This window comes from Ranitomeya imitator, chromosome 2 (assembly GCF_032444005.1).
Source record: "Ranitomeya imitator isolate aRanImi1 chromosome 2, aRanImi1.pri, whole genome shotgun sequence".
Classification (NCBI taxonomy): Eukaryota; Metazoa; Chordata; class Amphibia; order Anura; family Dendrobatidae; genus Ranitomeya; species Ranitomeya imitator.
This window is the reverse complement of record NC_091283.1, coordinates 581,570,668-581,593,523: the sequence shown is the minus strand read 5'-3', so window position 1 is coordinate 581,593,523 and position 22,856 is coordinate 581,570,668. Positions and strand designations below refer to the sequence as shown.

The 22,856-nt window shown below is 43.1% G+C and overlaps 1 protein-coding gene across 1 annotated transcript in view; it reads left to right on the top strand.

Annotated features, from left to right (window-relative positions):
* Positions 1-737: 737 nt before the first annotated feature.
* Positions 738-22,856, top strand: part of LOC138666737 (uncharacterized) — a 118,329-nt gene continuing 96,210 nt past the window's right edge. Inside the window, exon 1 of the mRNA XM_069754920.1 lies at positions 738-876. Within this exon, the coding sequence (XP_069611021.1) occupies positions 867-876 (10 nt within the window). The 5' untranslated portion in view covers positions 738-866. The remainder of the gene's footprint in view (positions 877-22,856) is intronic.

The window sequence follows — 22,856 nt, the reverse complement described above, 5'->3', positions numbered from 1 at the left end:
CCATCCTGAATGTGGACACGTACCCTCAGTCTTTTTTCTTTTCTTGTATGATTTGGAGATAGAGTTCAGCGAATATGTTTGGATTCAGTCTCCGAATATGAATTTTCCATATTCGTACCATATTGGTACCCTATTCGTGCAGAATTTACGGTATGTTTGATGATCGGTTCCGAACGTATTCGGTAATTTTTACTCCCATTGACTCCAATAACATTCGGCAGATATTGCAAAAACAATATGCGCCGCCTATTATAATCGGAATCGAATTTTGAAAAATTCACTCAAGTCTATTTGTAAGCATCGCTGCAATTTTAATTGTTTTTATCATTTTTTGCATCAATAAAATTGAGTATTTATGCTACATTTTGCTGTCTGGAGGACCTTTTTTTTCTTCATAGGTTTCTCTGCAATCACGGTCCTCCATGTTACTAGTCAGGGCACCAAAGGCTCTTATGGTTTACAATAGGAAGAGCCAACAGTTAAAATGAAAAATAAAATGTGTAAAGTGTAATATATTTAAAGCAAAAAGCCAGCGACAGCATAACTGAATATTAACTTTTTTTTAAAGCATAGCATTCAGACAATACAAAAGAAAGTGCTCTTCTGTTAAAGTGATGAAATCATGACAAGACCCAGCAGTCTGTTACCACACCTACTTTCAAGCAAAGTTGGCAAGAAAAAAAAGTTTCAAGTGAGCAAACCAGTTGGGATTTACCAAGTCAGAAAAGCAGCAATGATTTCTGCCGCCCAACCTCGCCTTCTCTCATTTATATTACATCCAGCAGAGAACAAAGCCATCAGTGTCACCTCCTAGTTCACCTGGCGGATGTGTTTCCAGCTGAGGGCAGGGGAAAAAAGACAAGAGAATGACACAAGGTAGGTCACATAGAGCACATAAAGGTCTTTATGATGAGGAATATATTTAGGAATTCTAATGACGTATGAATGAAGGGGAAGTAACTTAGAAACACTATAAGATTGGTGGAGTGTCACTTGTACCTGTAATCTACCAAGGTAAAGTCAAGTGAGTGTTATCTATGAAGGTTTACATTACTCCACCAATAATCAGGGCAGAGTTGGTTACCAGTTACAAAGTGACCCAGATGCCTAAAGGGTTTAAAATTTAAGGCTTAAAGTTTCTCCATGTGGAAAGCGCCAAGTTTCCATAGGGAGACATACAGGCTATGAAATGCAATGTCAGTTATCCAGTGTTGTACTGATGAGGGGCAAACACCCCGAAACACCTGTCTGTAACTGGAGTTTTTTTGCTTGGCTTCTTTTTGCAAATTATGTGGCAAGCCCATTTAAAGGGTCGATATTGACTTTTAGAATTGCTACTCTCAATAGGTAGCACTAGAGTTCCTGTCCTTGTCCTTTCTGAAGAGATTACTTGCATACTGCTCCAAAAACACACCAGTATTATAAATGGCCCATGGTTTGAGATAAGAAACTTCAGATGATTGCTGTGCATTCATACTAAGAATGCGCTATGTTTTGGTCTCATATTTTAGTCACTTGGTTTTATTTTACTGATAAGCTTAAGCTGGGGCCAGACTTTTGCCACATGGCAGCTTAAGTGTCATATCCATCCCAAGTCACTTTTTTCCCATATCTTACGGATTTAGATGTTTATCACAAACAGTCATGTAAAACATTTCATGAGAAAATAGACTTATAATTGAGTTTATTCCTCGATTGGGGTTACTTGCGTCATGACATTTATTGTACAGAGCTAAGTGGGGTGCCCTGTCCATGGCGTGAGGTGAGATTCATGCTATCTAAGCAGGCACAGGTTTGGCAAATATGGGTATCCAATACAGAGCTTGGTAGTGTGCCCTGTCCATGGGGTGAGGTGAGATTCATGCTATCTAAGCAGGCACAGGTTTGGCAAATATGGGTATCAAACTGGCTCTGCTGTACAGTTATCGTGAACATAGTTTCATTACCCAGAGCAGCTTTTAGTAGGAAAAATGATATATCTACTAATAAATATAATGTAACTAATACAGAGAGGATGGTCTCGAGTTAGAAAATTTACAGAGAAGAGACACAAAACTCATAGGAGGATTAAAAGAATTACAATTATTTAGCCTTGGGAAGAGACGTCTAATGATTAACTTGTTCAAGTGCCGAAATGGATTATACAAATAGCACAGTCAAAAGCTGTTTTATGTAAAATCCCCTCAAAAGATAATAGGGCATTCTCTCCATCTGGAGAAAAAAGTTCCATCTCCAGAAGAGACAAGCCTTCTTTAACATGACAATTATTAATCTGTGGAACAGTCTACATTCATAAGTCACAGCGGAAACCATTGATGATTTGAGAAAAGGCCTATATGCTTTTTAAGAAGCAAACAACCTAAATACTTAAGTAATTGAATACAATTCTTGTTCTGAATGTTGTTCCAGTCTGTCATCTTGTGGGATCCGGAAGGAAAAATCTGATCTTTTATGGCAGATTGGTTGATACATTATAAATGTACTTATACCCCATTCGCTTTATCGTCTCCAATCCATCAGTTGAATTTGATGGACATTTTATGTTCTAAGGTTAGGTTAAGATATTCAATTCAATTAAACACTGCCATACCAGTCAAAGCTCAAAAAAGAAAAATGGCCAACAAGATAGATAAAGCAGAAAAGTATATGCATATTCGAGATGAGCAGTTCAATTTACGCTGTACTTGTCCGGTGGCCAGTCCTGTCTTCTGTGCCAGCGGGTCCTCACTTCAGTGCGATGATATCATGACATCATGTCAGACCTAGTGAGTAGGCCTCACATTACGGGGCCTAGTAAGTTCTCACTTACTAGGCCGCCGAATCAGGACAGTCTGACTTGACTATCTTATCTATAACATTTAGATTCAGGAAAGATATATATCTTGGTACCTTGTTTGCCAGAGGATAGAAAAATATTTAGAATTATCTGAGGAATCTCAATTCTAAATATTTTTCTATCTATAACATTTAGTAATCTTTGCATAGAAATTTATTGTATGAGAAGCTCCAGCTGGCCCTTCAAATGGACAACCAATTGATAAGTAGTGGGGTGTGAGTTCAGTAGTTAGCATAAAGAAAAATTCTATGCTTAGCATAAAAATATCCACTAAAACTTAAAGCGTAATTAATGTTTTGAATTATGCATGGGTTTTACGTCTCCCTTCTTGCAGACAGGAGACGGTGATGATCTGTTTCAGTGATGATCTCATCCAGCAATTATTTCTAAGCTTTAGAAATGGTTTCGCTGTATACACTACAGTGTCGCAATACATCATCCTCGGTAAACCGGCTATCTGTGCTCTTTGAAAAGAACCTCAGTCAACATTTATATTTTTTAATATAACATGTGCACCTCATTAATCTGAAGAAATAATATAGCTCCCTACAGCAAATAAGGTACTAGACCAGTCTCAAACATGCGGCCTGTGTGCCGCATGTGGCACCTGAAGCTGCTGCATGTGGCCCGCAGGCACCATAGACCCCTTGACGATTGTGGCGCCATCCAGGGGTCCGCTGGCGGCAGTGCTTTATTTCAGTTGAATGTGTGTCCTTGGATGAGGACTAGGATGAGCACTTTAAAACAAAATGGTGACCAGGATGGGGCATTAGTACAAGAAGGGGATCAGGATGGGGCATTACTTCAAGATGAGAATCAGGATGAGAGACATTACTATAGGATGATGACCAGAATGAGGACATTACTACAAGATGACAACCAGGATGGGGCATTGCTACAAATTGGGGACATTACTACAATGCATAGACCTGAATGAGGCATTACTACAGGTTTTATTTATTTATTAATTTTACTCACTTACATAGCGCCATTCATTCCACAGCACTTTACAGACATTGTTGGCACTGTCCCTATTGGGACTCACAATCAAATTTCCCTATCAGTATGTCTCTGGCAGATGGAGACATTACTACAATATGGGGACCTGGAGGCGGACATTAGTACAAGAAAGGGACCAGGATGGGGCATTATTACAAAATGGAGACATTACCACAAGATGTTTGCAGAATTACATGGTCCTAATTGCAAGACAATATTACTATATGTAGTCAATTGGGGAAGCAAAATTGTAAAAGTAAAATTCAAAATAAAGCATGAAAAAAATATTTTACCACTAAAAATGCTGCTTTATATAGAAACTAAAGTAAACAAAAAAAGTGCATGTTTAATATCGCTACATCCATAAAGACCCGAGCTATAACACTGTACCATAACCCATATGATGAATACAAAAAAAAAAAAGTAAACATTGTAAAAATGTTCAAAACATGATCAAAAGGTGTATAGAAAAAAATGGAATCACTAAAAATGTCCCTTTGTCCTGCAAAGAATGCGGCCCCCCAAATTCACATTTTTTTTCTATATGCGGCCCATATACTCAGCCGAGTTTGAGACCCCTGGACTACACTAATGATTCTTTCCATACCTGCTCGTCTTATAACTGGCAACTTATGGTGATCTAACCAACTGTGGGAAATCATAGCAGCCGTTCCCCCAAACACATTTTAATGTTGTTCACCTTTGAACACCATTTCATAGTTTATGACCCTAATTTTGGTATAAAATAATTTAAAGTGACAGGTTTTTTTATTTGCGCCACTTGTAGTTTTGCTTAATTTTTGTGGATCGGCTCCATGGGGCTGTGGAGTACTCGGTACCGGGTCCTTCGGTTCACAGGGGGATATCACGGTGGCTGACCCGGTCCGTGGCCCTGGGACGTCCGTGTAAAAGGGGAAAGGTCTAAAAGGGATAAAGTTTGTGTTCATGGCACCACCTGTGGTATTCGGTCAGGATGACCGACGCTGCTTTAAGGGGTCCGCTGGGGTGATGTTATGGCCGCTAGATGGTATACCTTCCCACAGGTGAAGTGTATCCCCAGGGCTTCCCAGTGTGTAGATGGTGGTACGCAGAGAAGAACGAGGATACAAGGTAGCAGTCTCTTTACCTTTACTGAAGACTTCAGCATCCACAGTCCAGGGCACCAGATCACAGGATAGGAAGAGTCCGGCCGGTTTGGAGGCAAGTCCAGAGTTCCCTTGTCCAGGTGGAAATCAGTAGCCTTCCCTTGCGCTGCAGTATTGTAGTCCCTTACTGCTAAGCTTCTCATAAGGTCCTCACAAATGTTGTAGATGTTATGTCTCTTTCTATCCCCCAGAGAGGATAGGACAAACCCATATGACTGGTGGCTTGAGGCGGTTTATAGGGACACTATCATGCCCCAGCCTCTAAGGGGGTGCCACCATGCCTCCTGGGCGTAGGGGCGGACAAGTAATGTGAAATTAGCTATCTTGCTGGTCTCTGGAGCAAAGCATAAAGTTCCTTACTCCCTCGGTGTTCCAGCTACCAGGCTTCTGCGCCTCAAAAGGGGGCAGTCTGTGTAGGGCTGGTCCCCTTCTGGTATCCATTCCTTTGCTAAGACTTCCTTGCACACTCGCTGCATTACAATTCTGCCTTTGATGTCTCTTCCTAGGAGCTGCAGCTCTGAGGGCATGCATAGCTCCGTGTCCTTCTCCTTCGTTCTCTGACAGGATCCCACCCCTGTCAGGGACCAACTAACTGAGCGGAGTTCAGCCAGCAACTGACTAACTTTCCCTACAGGTGACGAGTTTTACCTATGTCGGGAGTGACCTAATAAATAGGAGCAAGAGCTCCCCCTGGCGGCCTGGAGTGTGAAATGTGTTGTATGCTTATGATACCTGGATGCAGTTATCCTTCTTTCCCTCCAAACATAGCACCACTCTCCCCGAGAGGAAAGCAATACCACTGCGACGTCCAGGACCCTAGGGCGCCGTACTTGCATCTTTTGGTGTCTTTACCCAACTCAAGGTAATTCTCTTATGGAACTGCAACACAGGACTAAGATAGAAGGGGGAAAACTGACCCTGCACTGAGACTAGCCTGATACCCTACGATGGAGTGGGCGACCCGTTCCTTGCGAATAGACCCACCGACGATCAAAGGTTAATCTCAGCGAAGACCTATAGATAGGGGGAAGAAGGTCCCTAAAAGACCTAAGGACTGGGTATAAAAAACAGGTCACCTCCTAATAGAAAACACAGACGGCTGCAGAAATCAACTGAAAACAGAAGCTAAGGATAGAAGAACCAAAGATCCCATAATTGCACAATATCAAAACACAGAAAGCTATTAAAGCACCTAGCCAGAACTCTAGCAGATTAACACTCTTGTCCAGCAAGGAATGGGAGGCAGGTGCTGGGTAATAAAGGGTGATACAATCACCTGACCTAAGACAATCCAGCACCAGGGGAAAGAGAACAGCAGCCAGAAAACCGCAACAAGATGGCGAATGGTCAAAAACAAAACAGATTGTAACAAATTCACCTGTAAATTCATCATCATTTATGCCACAAAAGTTTCAGAAATTACAATATAAATTTATGATAGTTCAGGTCTGGACTACTTTTCTTATGGTGGTTGTTGTGAATTCCGCTCTTGGGCTCCCTCCGGTGGTTGTAAGTGTCACTTTTGTGAGTTCTGCTCTTGGGCTCCCTCTTGTGGTTTCTAGTGGTATGGCTGCTCCTTGGAGTTAGCTGTCATCAGCTGCCTCCACTTATCGTCTCTTCTGCTCGGCTATTTAGGCCTGGCTCTTTCTTCAGCCAGTGCCACTTGTAAATGGTTCCTGGTTGGATTCACATCTCTTTGGAGTTCCCTGTTATCCTGACCAGTTCAGCAAAGCTAAGTTTTTGTTTGCTCTTTTCTGTCCATAGATTGTGGACTTATCCATTCTGTGCTTTCTATGTTTGTCCAGCTTATCAGTGTGAATTAATTCTGTCTTGCTGGAAGCTCTGGGAGGCAGATTTGCCCTCCACACCTTTAGTCAGGTGTGGAGATTTTTTGTAAACTCTGCGTGGATTTTTGTAGTGTTTTATACTGACCGCACAGTATTCCATCCTGTCCTATCTATTTAGCTAGACTGGCCTCCTGTGCTCATCCTGGTTTCATTCTGTGTATGTCTTTTCCCTCTCCACTCACAGTCATTATTTATGGGGGGCTAATCTATCCTTTGGGGATTTTCTCTGAGGCAAGATAGCTTTCCTGCTTCTTTCTTTAGGGGTAGTTAGCTCTTAGGCTGTGACGAGATGCCTAGGGAGAGTTAGGAGCATTCCACGGCTACTTCTAGTGTTGTGTTGAGCTTAGGGACTGCAGTCAGTACAGTTACCACTTCCTTCAGAGCTCGTTCCATGTTGCTCCTAGATCACCGTATCATAACAGGTGGTGCACAGCAGCTGAAAGGTGTGCCAAATTAATTAAGAGTCGCACACCTTTTAATAAATTTGGTGCATTGTACTACAGTGCGTTCTTCATCAGGACTGGAGTGCAAAACACTAGTCCTGATGAATCGAGCCTTAACTTATAGAAAAAGTAATCACTTTTTAAATACATTGCATTACCAAGTTGCATTGATACTGACTTACTGTACATTTTATAGTCCAGGTTGACATAACAAACAGCTAACAACCTTGTCGACAAACACAATCCTACAAGTTTAGCAGAGCTCCCATAACATCTCGTGATAGTTAGGTTCTCATGCATGAGATTACTGCAAATGTCTTGGTGTAAATAATACACCTCATCATTGGAACAAGCTGTACATGGATGATGAACCAGCAAGTAATGACTGATGATTTGAGCTCTGAATTGTTGTGAATGCAGTACTGGACTAAAGTATAGGCTGCAAGTAGAAATCATAGAATGTTAGCGTTAGAAGGGACCTCCTGGGTCATTATGTCTAACTAGCTGCTCAATGCAGGATTCACTAAACCATCCCAGACAGCTGTCTGTCCAGCCTCTGTTTGAAGACTTTCATTGAAGGAAAACTCACCCACCTCTCGTGGCAGCCTGTCCCACTCATTGATCACCCTCACTGTCAAAAAGTTTTTTCTAATGTCTAATCTGTATCTTCTCCTTTTCAGTTTCATTCCATTGCTTCTTGTTTCCATGTGAAAATGAGAATAATGATGATCCCTCTACACTGTGACAGCCCTTCAGATGTTTGTAGACAGCTATTAAGTCTCGTCTTAGCTTTCTTTTTTTGCAAGCTAAACATTCCCAGATCCTTTAACAGTTCCTAGTAGGACATACTTTGCAGTCCACTCACCATCCTGATAACTCTTCTCTGAACTTGCTCCAGTTTTTCAATGTCTTTTTTAAAATCAATGCAAGATAAGTAATCCATGGTGTGTATGCGCTGGCTCTATCCATTCATTGCCATAAGTATTCTGAATTCAACAGTTCAAATACTTTTGGATGTATTCACAACATCCAAAGCAATGAATAGTGCACATTGGCATATGCGCCACCATCAAGGTTCCAAACCGTCCAGAAGTTCAAGAACAGTCCATAAAAACAGGGTACTTTTTTAAAATGTCCATGATATTTTTAAGCTGAAAAAACGTCTAAAATGTATTTTGTACTATAATTATCATACATTTACAGTTTAGAATGAATACAACTAATGTCTTCATATCAGAATTATGGTCTGAAGACATTTATCACTTATAATCATACTGATTTATTATGGTTTTACAATGTGTCTGTAAAAATATTGTCTGTGTGTGATATTTTTCATAATCTGTCCCGAAAAAATAAAAAGTCAAGTTGACAACCCTGGCCACCACCTCTCCACTCACCAGTGGTGAGACGGAAGCTCCAATGGAGCATTGGGGGATGTCCATTCTGAAGATAGATGTGGGTCCCAAAGGTGGGGTCCCTTTCTATGGAATATCCCATACATTTTTCTTGAAACACCAACTTTAGCTTGGCATTTGCTGTATATGTCATAAAAATACTAGATAAGAATAGCATATAATAATGTATAAAGTAGATCTAGAAGTATCATGAACAATGGTATTCTTTTAGATATACTTTGGCCTCCTAAATGATAATGTCTATACAAGCTAAATTTCCTAAGTCCTGCAGAATGCAGGAGCCTCCTGTAAAAATGTCCCCCCATATACAGTAACTGCTCATGAATACAGGACAGTCATAGACTGAACATGTTCTAAGTGCAGCAATTACTTTATAATTATATGTATTGTATGAAAGTTTACAAGCAGCTGGGATTTCTTGTGGCCTCAGTTCAGAAATGTTTAATAAATTAAACCATTGTTCTGCGCCATGCAATTAGCAATATTTCAACTTTTCATCATGTTTCGTAACTGTGTAAAGAATTTGTGCTATTTCATAGCCTGTAGCCTCCCTGTAATAAGTTCTATTCCATCTATAAGGGAAAGTCATTATGAGAGGTCTTTTTAACCCCTTAACGACCGCCGATATGCCTTTTAACGGCGGCAGTTAAGGGTACTTAAACCACAGCGCCGTTAATTAACGGCGCTGTGGAAAAAGTGAATAGCGCCCCCCAGAGTCGGATTTTCTCTGGGGTCTCGGTTGCCGGGGGTAGCCGAGACCCCAGAGAACATGATTCGGGGGGGTTTTAACCGACCCCCGAGTTGCGATCGCCGGTAATTAACCATTTACCGGCGATCGCAAAAAAAAACCAAAAAACGCGATTTCCCTTTTAATTTCTCTGTCCTCCGATGTGATCGCACATCAGAGGAAAGAGAAATGGGGTCCCCGATAGCCCCCCGATACTCACCTGTCTCCCCCGGTGCTCCTCGTGGCTCCCGATGGGCGCTGCCATCTTTTTCCGGCAAAAAAATGGCGGGCACATGCGCAGTGCGCCCGCCGGCCGGCACCGGGAGGATCTTTGGAGTCTCGGCTGCCGGGGGTAGCCGAGACCCCAAAGAACATGATCGGGGTCAGTTTTTACCAACCACTGTTTTGCGATCGCCGGTAATTAACTGTTTACCGGCGGTCGCAAAAAAAAAGCAATGTGTAATTCTCTGTCCTCTGATGTGATCGCACATCAGAGGACAGAGAAATAGGGGGATTCGGGGACCCTATGATACTTACCGGTGTCCCTGGGTCCTCCTGCATCCTCTCCTGCCCGCCGGCTTCTTCTTTGGGAAAGAAAATGTGTCGCCATCTGCCGGCCGGCAGGAGAGAGCAGTTGGGGCTAAAATTAGGGTTAGGGTTAGGGTTGGGGCTAAATTTAGGGTTAGGGTTAGGGTTGGGGCTAAATATAGGGTTAGGGTTAGGGTTGGGGCTAAATATAGGGTTAGGGTTGGGGCTAAATTTATGGTTAGGCTTCTTTCACACTTGCATCGGTACGGGGCCGTCGCAATGCGTCGGCCCAACACACCGACGCACGTTGTGAAAATTGTGCACAACGTGGGCAGCGGATGCAGTTTTTCAACGCATCCGCTGCCCAATCTATGTCCTGGGGAGGAGGGGGCGGAGTTACGGCCACGCATGCGCGGTCGGAAATGGCGGACGCGTCGTACAAAAAAACGTTACATTGAACTTTTTTTGTGCCAACGGTCCGCCAAAACACAACAGATCCAGTGTACGACGGACGCGACGTGTGGCCATCCATCGCGATCTGTCGGCAATACAAGTCTATGGGCAAAAAACGCATCCTGCGGGCACATTTGCAGGATCCGTTTTTTGTCCAAAACGACGGATTGCGACGGATGCCAAACGACGCAAGTGTGAAAGTAGCCTTAGGGCTAGGGTTAGGGTTGGGGCTAAAGTTAGGGCTAGGGTTAGGGTTGGAGCTAAAGTTAGGGCTAGGGTTAGGGTTGGGGCTAAATTTAGGGTTAGGGCTAGGGTTGGGGCTAAAGTTAGGGTTATAGTTGGGATTAGGGTTAGGGTTTGGATTAGGGTTGGTATTAGGGTTAGGTTTGGCATTAGGGTTACGCTTGGGATTAGGGTTAGGTTTGGGATTAGGCTTAAGGTTAGGGTTGGGATTAGGGGTGTATTGGGATTAGGGTTAGGTTTGAGGTTAGGGTTGAGATTAGGATTAGGGGTATGTTGGATTTAGGGTTTTGATTAGGGTTATGGTTAGGGTTGACATTAGGGTTGTTTTGGGGTTAGGGTTGTGATTAGGATTATGGATCAGGTTGGGATTAGGGTTAGGGGTGTGTTGGGGTTAGGGTTGGAGTTAGAATTGGGGGGTTTCCACTGTTTAGGTACATCAGGGGGTCTCCAAACACGACAGCCAATTTTGCGCTCAAAAAGTCAAATGGTGCTCCTCCCTTCTGAGCTCTGCCGTGCGCCCAAACAGTGGGTTACCCCCACATATGGGGCATCAGCGTACTCGGGATAAATTGGAAAACAAATTTTGGGGTCCAATTTCTCCTGTTACCCTTGTGAAAATAAAAACTTAGGGGCTACAAAATCTTATTTGTGGAAAAAAAAATATTTTTTATTTTCACGACTCTGGATTATAAACTTCTGTGAAGCACTTGGGCATTCAAAGTTCTCACCACACATCTTTATAAGTTCCTTTGGGGGTCTAGTTTCCAAAATGGGGTCACTTGTGGGGGGTTACTACTGTTTAGGTACATCAGGGGCTCTGCAAACACAACATAATGCCCACAGACCATTCTATCAAAGTCTGCATTCCAAAATGGCGCTCCTTCCCTTCCGAGCTCTGCCGTGCACCCAAACAGTGGTTTACCCCCACATATGGGGCATCAGCGTACTCGGGATAAATTGGACAACAACTTTAGTGGTCCAATTTCTCCTGTTACTCTTGTGAAAAAAAAACTTGGGGGCTACAAAATCTTTTTTGTGGAAAAAAAATATTTTTTATTTTCACTACTCTGCATTATAAACTTCTGTGAAGCACTTGGGCATTCAAAGTTCTCACCACACATCTAAATAAGTTCCTTGGGGGGTCTAGTTTCCAAAATGGAGTGAATTGCGGGGAGTTTCTACTGTTTCTACTGTTTAGGTACATCAGGGGCTCTGCAAACGCAACATAACGCCCACAGACCATTCTATCAAAGTCTGCATTCCAAAACGGCGCTCCTTCCCTTCCAAGCTCTGCCGTGCGCCCAAACAGTGGTTTACCCCCACATACACATCAGCGTACTTGGGATAAATTGGACAACATCTTTTGGAGTCCAATTTCTCCTGTTACCCTTGAAAAATAAATACTTGGGGGCTACAATATCTTTTTTGTGGAAAAAAAATTTATTTTCACGACTCTGCATTATAAACTTCTGTGAAGCACTTGGCCATTCAAAGTTCTCACCGCACATCTAGATAAGTTCCTTAAGGGGTCTAGTTTCCAAAATGGTGTCACTTGTGGGGGGTTTCCACTGTTTAGGCACATCAGGGGCTCTCTAAACGTGACACGACGTCCGATCTCAATTCCAGCCAATTCTGCATTGAAAAAGTCAAATGGCGCTCCTTCACTTTCAATTTCTGCGGTGCGCCGAAACAGTGGTTTACCCCCACATATGAGGTATCGGCGTATTCAGGAGAAATTGCACAACAAAATTTATGGTTTAATTTCTGTTTTTACACTTGTGAAAATTTAAAAAAAATGGTTCTGAAGTAAAATGTTTGCAAAAAAAAGTTAAATGTTAATTTTTTCCTTTCACATTTTTTCAGTTCCTGTGAAGCACGTAAAGGGTTAATAAACTTCTTGAATGTGGTTTTGAGAACCTTGAGGAATGCAGTTTTTAGAATGGTGTCACACTTGGTTATTTTCTATCATGTAGATCCCTCAAAATGACTTCAAATGTGATGTGGTCCTTAAAAAGAAATGGTGTTGTAAAAATGAGAAATTGCTGGTCAACTTTTAACCCTTATAACTCCCTAACAAAAAAAAAATTTTGTTTCCAAAATTGTGCTGATGTAAAGTAGACATGTGGGAAATGTTATTTATTAACTATTTTTTGTGACATATCTCTCTGATTTAAGAGCATAAAAATACAAAGTTTGAAAATTGCAAAATTTTAAAATTTTTTGCCATATTTCCGTTTTTTTCATAAATAATCGCAAGTAATATCGAAGAAATGTTACCACTAACATGAAGTACAATATGTCACGAAAAAAAATCTCAGAATCAGCGGGATCCATTAAAGTGTTCCAGAGTTATAACCTCATAAAGTGACAGTGGTCAGAATTGCAAAAATTGGCCTGGTCATTAAGTACCAAATTGGCTCTGTCACTAAGGGGTTAAAGTAATTTTCCTTGCAACTAGGTTGCCATTATTTACACTAAATTTATCAAAGTATTGCAAGATGTTTGACAAGTTTTGTACATGTTAAGATATTACACGTCTCTCAAGAAATGTTCCTTTATTGCTTATACCCCACCCCTCTTCCTCCTCCTTACAGGAAGGAGTTTGGTGCTTTTTTAAAAAAAAAATTGCAAATTGTGAATCTGACTAAAACCTAATCTTATTCTGTACATGCACAGATTATATAAACATAGCATCTTGAAGATAAAATGAACTCTAAAAGACCTAATGTTAAAGATGACACATTTCCTTTGTATTTTAGGCAAAATATATATACCGTATATACTCGAGTATAAGCCGAGATTTTCAGCCCATTTTTTTGGGCTGAAAGTCCCCCTCTCGGCTTATACTCGAGTCATATACCCGGGTGTCGGCAGGGGAGGGGGAGCGGGGGCTGTGTAGTCATACTTACCTGCTGCGGCGCGGTCCCTGCAGTCTCTGGCTTCTCCGGCGCTGCAGATTCTTCCTGTACTGAGCGGTCACATGGCACCGCACATTACAGAAATGAATAGGCGGCTCCACCCCCATAGGGGAGGAGCCGCATATTCATTGCTGTAAATGATCGGTGCCATGTGACCGCTCAATTACAGGAAGAAGCTGCAGCGCCGGGGAAGCCAGAGACTGCAGGGACCGCGCCGCAGCAGGTAAGGGGAGCGCAGCGCTATAATTACCTGCTCCTCGCTCCGGTGCGGCTCCATCTCCAGCGTCCTCTAGCAGTGACGCTCAGGTTAGAGGGCGCTGTGACGTAGTCAGTGCGCGCCCTCTGCTGAGCGTCAGTGCTGGAGACGGAGCCGCAGAGGAGCAGGTAATTATTGAAAGCGCCGGCGTCCTGAGAAGAGAGGTGAGTATGTGATTTTTTTTTTTATTGCAGCCACATTCTATATGGCACAGCATTATAAGGAGCACCTATGGGGCCATAATCAAAGGTGCAGAGCATATATATGGCACAGCATTATAAGGAGCACCTATTGGGCCATAATCAAAGGTGCAGAGCATATATGGCACAGCATTATAAGGAGCACCTATTGGGCCATAATCAAAGGTGCAGAGCATATATGGCACAGCTTTACATGGAGCATCTATGGGGCCATAATCAAAGGTGCAGAGCATATATGGCACAGCATTATAAGGAGCATCTATGGGGCCATAATCAAAGGTGCAGAGCATATATGGCACAGCATTATAAGGGGCATCTATGGGGCCATAATCAAAGGTGCAGAGCATATATGGCACAGCATTATAAGGGGCATCTATGGGGCCATAATCAAAGGTGCAGAGCATATATGGCACAGCATTATAAGGAGCATCTATGGGGCCATAATCAAAGGTGCAGAGCATATATGGCACAGCATTATAAGGGGAATTTATGGGGCCATAATCAAAGGTGCAGAGCATATATGGCACAACATTATAAGGGGCATCTATGGGGCCATAATCAAAGGTGCAGAGCATATATGGCACAGCATTATAAGGAGCATCTATGGGGCCATAATCAAAGGTGCAGAGCATATATGGCACAGCATTATAAGGGGCATCTATGGGGCCATAATCAAAGGTGCAGAGCATATATGGCACAGCATTATAAGGGGCATCTATGGGGCCATAATCAAAGGTGCAGAGCATATATGGCACAGCATTATAAGGGGCATCTATGGGGCCATAATCAAAGGTGCAGAGCATATATGGCACAACATTATAAGGAGCATTTATGGGGCCATAATCAAAGGTGCAGAGCATATATGGCACAGCATTATAAGGAGCATCTATGGGGCCATAATCAAAGGTGCAGAGCATATATGGCACAACATTATAAGGGGCATCTATGGGGCCATAATCAAAGGTGCAGAGCATATATGGCACAGCATTATAAGGAGCATCTATGGGGCCATAATCAAAGGTGCAGAGCATATATGGCACAGCATTATAAGGGGCATCTATGGGGCCATAATCAAAGGTGCAGAGCATATATGGCACAGCATTATAAGGGGCATCTATGGGGCCATAATCAAAGGTGCAGAGCATATATGGCACAGCATTATAAGGGGCATCTATGGGGCCATAATCAAAGGTGCAGAGCATATATGGCAGAACATTATAAGGAGCATTTATGGGGCCATAATCAAAGGTGCAGAGCATATATGGCACAGCATTATAAGGAGCATCTATGGGGCCATAATCAAAGGTGCAGAGCATATATGGCACAGCATTATAAGGAGCATCTATGGGGCCATAATCAAAGGTGCAGAGCATATATGGCACAGCATTATAAGGAGCATCTATGGGGCCATAATCAAAGGTGCAGAGCATATATGGCACAGCATTATAAGGGGCATCTATGGGGCCATAATCAACGGTGCAGAGCATTCTATATGGCACAGTTGTATATGGAGCATCTAAGGGGCAATAATGAACAGTATGGAGCATCTATTTTTATTTTTGAAATTCACCGGTAGCTGCTGCATTTTCTACCCTAGGCTTATACTCGAGTCAATAAGTTTTCCCAGTTTTTTGTGGCAAAATTAGGGGGGTCGGCTTATACTCGGGTCGGCTTATACTCGAGTATATACGGTACATATATACAGTACAGAACTAAAAGTTTGGACACACCTTCTCATTTAAAGATTTTTCTGTATTTTCATGACTATGAAAATTGTAAATTCACACTGAAGGCATCAAAACTATGAATTAACACATGTGGAATTATATACTTAACAAAAAAGTGTGAGGCAACTGAAAATATGTCTTATATTCTAGGTTCTTCAAAGTAGCCACCTTTTGCTTTGATGATTGCTTTGCACACTCTTGGCATTCTCTTGATGAGCTCCAAGAGGTAGTCACTGGAAATGGTCTTCCAACAATCTTGAAAGAGTTCCCAGAGATGCTTAGCACTTGTTGGCCCTTTTGCCTTCACTCTGCGGTCCAGCTCACCCCAAACCATCTCGATTGGGTTCAGGTCTGGTGACTGTGGAGGCCAGGTCATCTGGCGTAGCACCCCTTCACTCTCCTTCTTGGTCAAATGGCCCTTACACAGCCTGGAGGTGTGTTTGGGGTCATTGTCCTGTTGAAAAATAAATGATGGTCCAAATAAAACGCAAACCGGATGGAATAGAATGCCGCTGCAAGATGTTGTGGTAGCCATGCTGGTTCAGTATGCCTTCAATTTTGAATAAATCCCCAACAGTGTCACCAGCAGAGCACCCCCACACCATCACACCTCCTCCTCCATGCTTCACGGTGGGAACCAGGCATGTAGAGTCCATCCATTCACCTTTTCTGCATCGCACAAAGACACGCTGGTTGGAACCAAAGGTCTCAAATTTGGACTCATCAGACCAAAGCACAGATTTCCACTGGTCTAATGTCTATTCCTTGTGTTCTTTAGCCCAAACAAGTCTCTTCTTCTTGTTGACTGTCCTTAGCGGTGGTTTCCTAGCAGCTATTTTACCATGAAGGCCTGTTGCACAAAGTCTCCTCTTCACAGTTATTGTAGAGATGTGTCTGCTGCTAGAACTCTGTGTGGCAATGACCTGGTCACTAATCTGAGCTGCTGTTAACCTGCGATTTCTGAGGCTGGTGACTCGGATAAACTTATCCTCAGAAGCAGAGGTGAATCTTGGTCTTCTTTTCCTGGGGCGGTCCTCATGTGAGCCAGTTTCTTTGTAGCGCTTGATGGTTTTTGCCACTGCACTTGGGGACACTTTCAAAGTTTGCCCAATTTTTTGGCCTGATTGACCTTGATTTCTTAAAGTAATGATGGCCACTCGTTTTTCTTTACTTAGCTGCTTTTTTCTTGCCATAATACAAATTCTTAGGCCATGTTCACATGTAGCGTCGGGTCCCTGCGGGTTCTCCCACAGCAGATTTGATAAATCTGCAGGGCAAAACCGCTGCAGTTATCCCTGCAGATTTATTACGTTTTGTCCTGCGGTTTCCGCTGCGGGATTTACTCCTACTATTGATGCTGCATATGCAGCAATATGCAGCATCAATAGTAATGTTAAAAAAAAAAAAAAATGGTTATACTCACCCTCTGACGTCCCGATCTCCTCAGTGCTGCAGGCGGCGGTCCGGTTCCAAAGATGCTATGCGAGAAGGACCTTCGTGACGTCACGGTCATGTGACCGCGACATCACCGCAGGCCCTGCTCGCATAGCAACCTGAGACCAGACGGCCGCGTGCAGCACTGGGAGGTGAGTATATCATTATTTTTTATTTTTATTTTTTTTTTAACCACAAATATGGTTCCCGGGGCCTGGAGGAGAGTCTCCTCTCCTCCACCCTGGGTACCACCCGCACATTATCTGCTTATTTCCCGCATGGTGGGCACAGCCCCATGCGGGAAGTAAGCAGATCAATGCATTTCTATGTGTGCAGAATCGCTGCGATTCTGCACAAAGAAGTGACATGGTGTTGGTTGTAAACCGCTGCGTTTCTGCGCGGTTTTTCCCGCAGCATGTGCACAGCGGTTTGCGGTTTCCCATTGATTTACATGTTACTGTAAACGCAATGGAAACTGCTGCGGACCCGCAGCATCAAAATCGTCATGGTTCCGCGGTAAAAACCGCAATGTGTGCACATAGCCTTACAGTCTATTCAGTAGGACTATCAGCTGTGTATCCACCAAACTTCTGCGCAACACAACTGATGGTCCTAACCCCATTTATAAGGCAAGAAATCCCACTTATTAAAGCTGACAGGGCACACCTGTGAAGTGAAAACCATTCCCGGTGACTACCTCTTGGAGCTCATCAAGAGAATGCCAAGAGTGTGCAAAGCAGTCATCAAAGCAAAAGGTGGCTACTTTGAAGAACCTAGAATATAAAACATATTTTCAGTTGCCTCACACTTTTTTGTTAAGTATATAATTCCACATGTGTTAATTCATAGTTTTGATGCCTTCAGTGTGAATTTACAATTTTCATAGTCATGAAAATACAGAAAAATCTTTACATGAGAAGGCGTGTCCAAACATCCAAACATTTGGCCTGTACTAACTATATATATATATATATATATATATATATGTATATATATATATATATATATATATATATATATTCATCTTTAACATTTTAAAAATTACTAAAAGGAAAATGGGCCAATGGAAATGTTTGGCCCCCCTTGGCAATTTGTGTGCTCAGATACAGTGGAGCAAAAAAGTATTTAGTCAGTCAGCAATAGTGCAAGTTCCACCACTTAAAAAGATGAGAGGCGTCTGTAAATTACATCATAGGTAGACCTCAACTATGGGAGACAAACTGAGAAAAAAAATCCAGAAAATCACATTGTCTGTTTTTTTATCATTTTATTTGCATATTATGGTGGAAAATAAGTATTTGGTCAGAAACAAAATTTAATCTCAATACTTTGTAATATATCTTTTGTTGGCAATGACAGAGGTCAAACGTTTTCTGTAAGTCTTCACAAGATTGCCACACACTGTTGTTGGTATGTTGGCCCATTCCTCCATGCAGATCTCCTCTAGAGCAGTGATGTTTTTGGCTTTTCGCTTGGCAACACGGACTTTCAACTCCCTCCAAAGGTTTTCTATAGGGTTGAGATCTGGAGACTGGCTAGGCCACTCCAGGACCTTGAAATGCTTCTTACGAAGCCACTCCTTCGTTGCCCTGGCGGTGTGCTTTGGATCATTGTCATGTTGTAAGACCCAGCCACGTTTCATCTTCAATGCCCTTGCTGATGGAAGGAGGTTTGCACTCAAAATCTCACGACACATGGCCCCATTCATTCTTTCATGTACCCGGATCAGTCGTCCTGGCCCCTTTGCAGAGAAACAGCCCCAAAGCATGATGTTTCCACCACCATGCTTTACAGTAGGTATGGTGTTTGATGGATGCAACTCAGTATTCTTTTTCCTCCAAACACGACAAGTTGTGTTTCTACCAAACAGTTCCAGTTTGGTTTCATCAGACCATAGGACATTCTCCCAAAACTCCTCTGGATCATCCAAATGCTCTCTAGCAAACTTCAGACGGGCCCGGACATGTACTGGCTTAAGCAGTGGGACACGTCTGGCACTGCAGGATCTGAGTCCATGGTGGCGTAGTGTGTTACTTATGGTAGGCCTTGTTACATTGGTCCCAGCTCTCTGCAGTTCATTCACTAGGTCCCCCCGCGTGGTTCTGGGATTTTTGCTCACCATTCTTGTGATCATTCTGACCCCACGGGGTGGGATTTTGCATGGAGCCCCAGATCGAGGGAGATTATCAGTGGTCTTGTATGTCTTCCATTTTCTAATTATTGCTCCCACTGTTGATTTCTTCACTCCAAGCTGGTTGGCTATTGCAGATTCAGTCTTCCCAGCCTGGTGCAGGGCTACAATTTTGTTTCTGGTGTCCTTTGACAGCTCTTTGGTCTTCACCATAGTGGAGTTTGGAGTCAGACTGTTTGAGGGTGTGCACAGGTGTCTTTTTATACTGATAACAAGTTTAAACAGGTGCCATTACTACAGGTAATGAGTGGAGGAAAGAGGAGACTCTTAAAGAAGAAGTTACAGGTCTGTGAGAGCCAGAAATCTTGATTGTTTGTTTCTGACCAAATACTTATTTTCCACCATAATATGCAAATAAAATGATAAAAAAACAGACAATGTGATTTTCTGGATTTCTTTTTCTCAGTTTGTCTCCCATAGTTGAGGTCTACCTATGATGTAAATTACAGACGCCTCTCATCTTTTTAAGTGGTGGAACTTGCACTATTGCTGACTGACTAAATACTTTTTTACCCCACTGTAACTTTGGCAAAGGTTTCTGACTTTAATTAGCCTATTAGGGTTATGGATTGTTCACTATCATCGTTGCCAGGTGATGAAAATTTCCCCGCTTCCTCTAACTTTGTGCCAAAAAATAGCAGCAATGGGTTCTTCTAAGCAGCTGCCTAGCACTTTGAAAATTAAAATGGTGAAGGTTCACAAAGCTGCAGAAGGCTATAAGAAGATAGCACAGCATTTTCAAGTTGCCCTTTTCTCAGTTCGAAATATATTTAAAAAATGGCAGTTAGAAGACACAGTGGAAGTCAACATAACCTCTGGAAGACCAAGCAAAATTTCAGTGAAAGACTCTTGAAGTATTGCTAGAGGGGCAAATCAGAACCCCGATTTGACTGCAAAAATCTTCAGACCCTGGAGCTATAGTACACTGTTCTACAGTTCAGAGACACCTGCACAAATATGGCCTTCATGGAAGACTCATTAGGAGAAAACCTCTGCTATGTCTAAACAAGTCTGATACATTTTAGAAATAAGTCCTATGGACTGAAGAGGTTAAAATAGAACTCTTTGGCCACAATGATCAGAGACATGTGTGGAGAAAAAAAGGCACAGCATATCAGGAAAGGAACATCTCTCCAACCCTTAAGCATGTGGAGCGCCCCCAGACACAGGGCCACGAGTTCTCGGTACCGGGCCTGTCTGGTTCGGTTCTGAGGCTGTCACGGTGGCTAGACCCGGCCCGTGACCCTTCTAAGGGGCGTCCAATAAAAGGTGATAGGAATCTGTCAAGGTTTCGTAACGCCACCTGTGGTGTTCGGTCAGGGTGACCGACGCTGCTGTGGGGTCCGCTGGGGTGATGGAATGGCAGCTGGATGGTATACCTTCCCACAGGTGAAGTATGTCCCCAGGGCTTCCCAGTAAGGTGGATGGTGATGGTGTGAGGTGCAGTCAATAACGAGGACACAAGGTTGCAGTCTCTTTACCTCTTCACTGAAGACTTCAGGATCCTCAATCCAGAGCACGCTTAACAGGGCTATCTGAGACCGGCCGGTCCGATGGGCACATCCAGAGTTCCCTCTGCAAGTGGAAATCAGTGCCTACCACTAGCGCCTGTGTGTTGTAGTGCTACCCTGCTGAGCATTCAGAATAGTCCTCACAACTGCTGTTCTCATTCGTTCGTTCTTTCTAATTCTCTCTCGCTTGTTCCAGATGTTACTAGTTTCTCGTCCCCCAAGTATGTTATGGCTAGGACGCACCCGTATGACAGGAAGGCTCGGAGCTCTTCCGGGACCCTAGAGATGCCCCTCTCCATGTGTTGCCCCCTATGTCTTCGTAGGAAATTTAAGGTAGACAGCCAACCTATAATTAACTGTCCTGCGGAGTTCGAAGTAAGGCCTAGAATCAGTTACTCCCGCGGTGTTCCGGCCATCGGCTATGCGCCTCAGTAGGATGTTGCCTCGGTCTCACGGCATGACTCCTACTGGTTCTCCTTTGTGCTTGATCTCGTTTCTCACTGTTCCACAATATCCGGGCGGCATGGTGGCGCAGTGGTTAGCACAGCAGCCTTGCTGCGCTGGAGTCCTGGGTTCAAACCCCGCCAAGGACAACATCTGCAAAGAGTTTGTATGTTCTCTCCGTGTTTGCGTGGGTTTCCTCCGGGCACTCCGGTTTCCTCCCACATTCCAAAGACATACTGATAGGAAATCTAGATTGTGAGCCCCATCGGGGACAGTGATGATAATGTGTGCAAAAATGTAAAGCGCTGCGAAATATGTTAGCGCTATATAAAAATAAAGATTATTATTATTATTATCCTTCCCTTCGTGTCTCTCTCTTAGGATACCGCCGCGGGGTGTGCAGGCGCAGTTCCGTTACGTTCTGCTCTGTTCGCTAGGCACGTGCCAGGTTCCCACGCCTGACAGGGACCCCCTGTGTCTTCTCCCTGCAACACCCCCTGCCACGGGATGTTGCCTGAATCCAACCCAGTCAGCTTCTGACTAACTTCCTATCCAACCCCTAGTTTTACCAGTGTCAGGAGTGGCCCAATAAATAAAGCCTTTTTCTTCCCCTAGTGGCCAGAGTGTGAAGTGTAATGTGTGCTGGTGATACCTGGTCAGTAGAATTCCTTCAGTGCCATCAGACGTACCATCACTCCCCTTAGTGGCAGAGTGTCATACTGCAATGACCAGATCTCTGGGGCGCTGCACATGGGGTGGATCAATCATACTTTGGGGTTGTGCTGCAGCCAATGGCACAGGGAACATTTCATGGGTAGAGGAAAGAAAGGATTCAATGAAATTTCAACAAATTCTTGATGCAAACATAACAACACCATCTGTAAAAAAAGGCAGCAGTTGAAAAGATGATGACTTCTACAAATGGATAATGATCCTAAACACACTTTAACCCCTTCACCCCCGGAGCTTTTTCCGTTTTTTCATTTTCGTTTTTCGCTCCCCTCCTTCCCAGAGCCATAACTTCTTTATTTTTCTGTCAATTTGGCTATGTGAGGGCTTATTTTTTGTGGGACGAGATGTACTTTTGAACAACACCATTGGTTTTACCATGCCGTGTAACAGAAAATGGGAAAAAAATTCCAAGTGTGATGAAATTGCAAAAAAAGTGCAATCTCACACTTGTTTTTTGTTTGGCTTTTTTGCTAGGTTCACCAAATGCTAAAACTAACCTGCCATTATGATTCTCCAGGTCATTACGAGTTCATAGACACCAAACATGTCTAGGTTATTTTTTATCTAAGTGGTGAAAAAAAATTCCAAAGTTTGCTAAAAAAAAAAAAAAATGCGCGATTTTCCGATACCCGTAGCGTCTCCAATTTTCATGATCTGGGGTCAGGTGAAGGCTTATTTTTTGCATGCCAAGCTGGCATTTTTAATGATACTATTTTGGTGTAGATACGTTCTTTTGATCGCCCGTTATTGCATTTTAATGCAATGTCGCGGCGACCAAAAAAAACCATAATTTTGGTGTTTTGATTT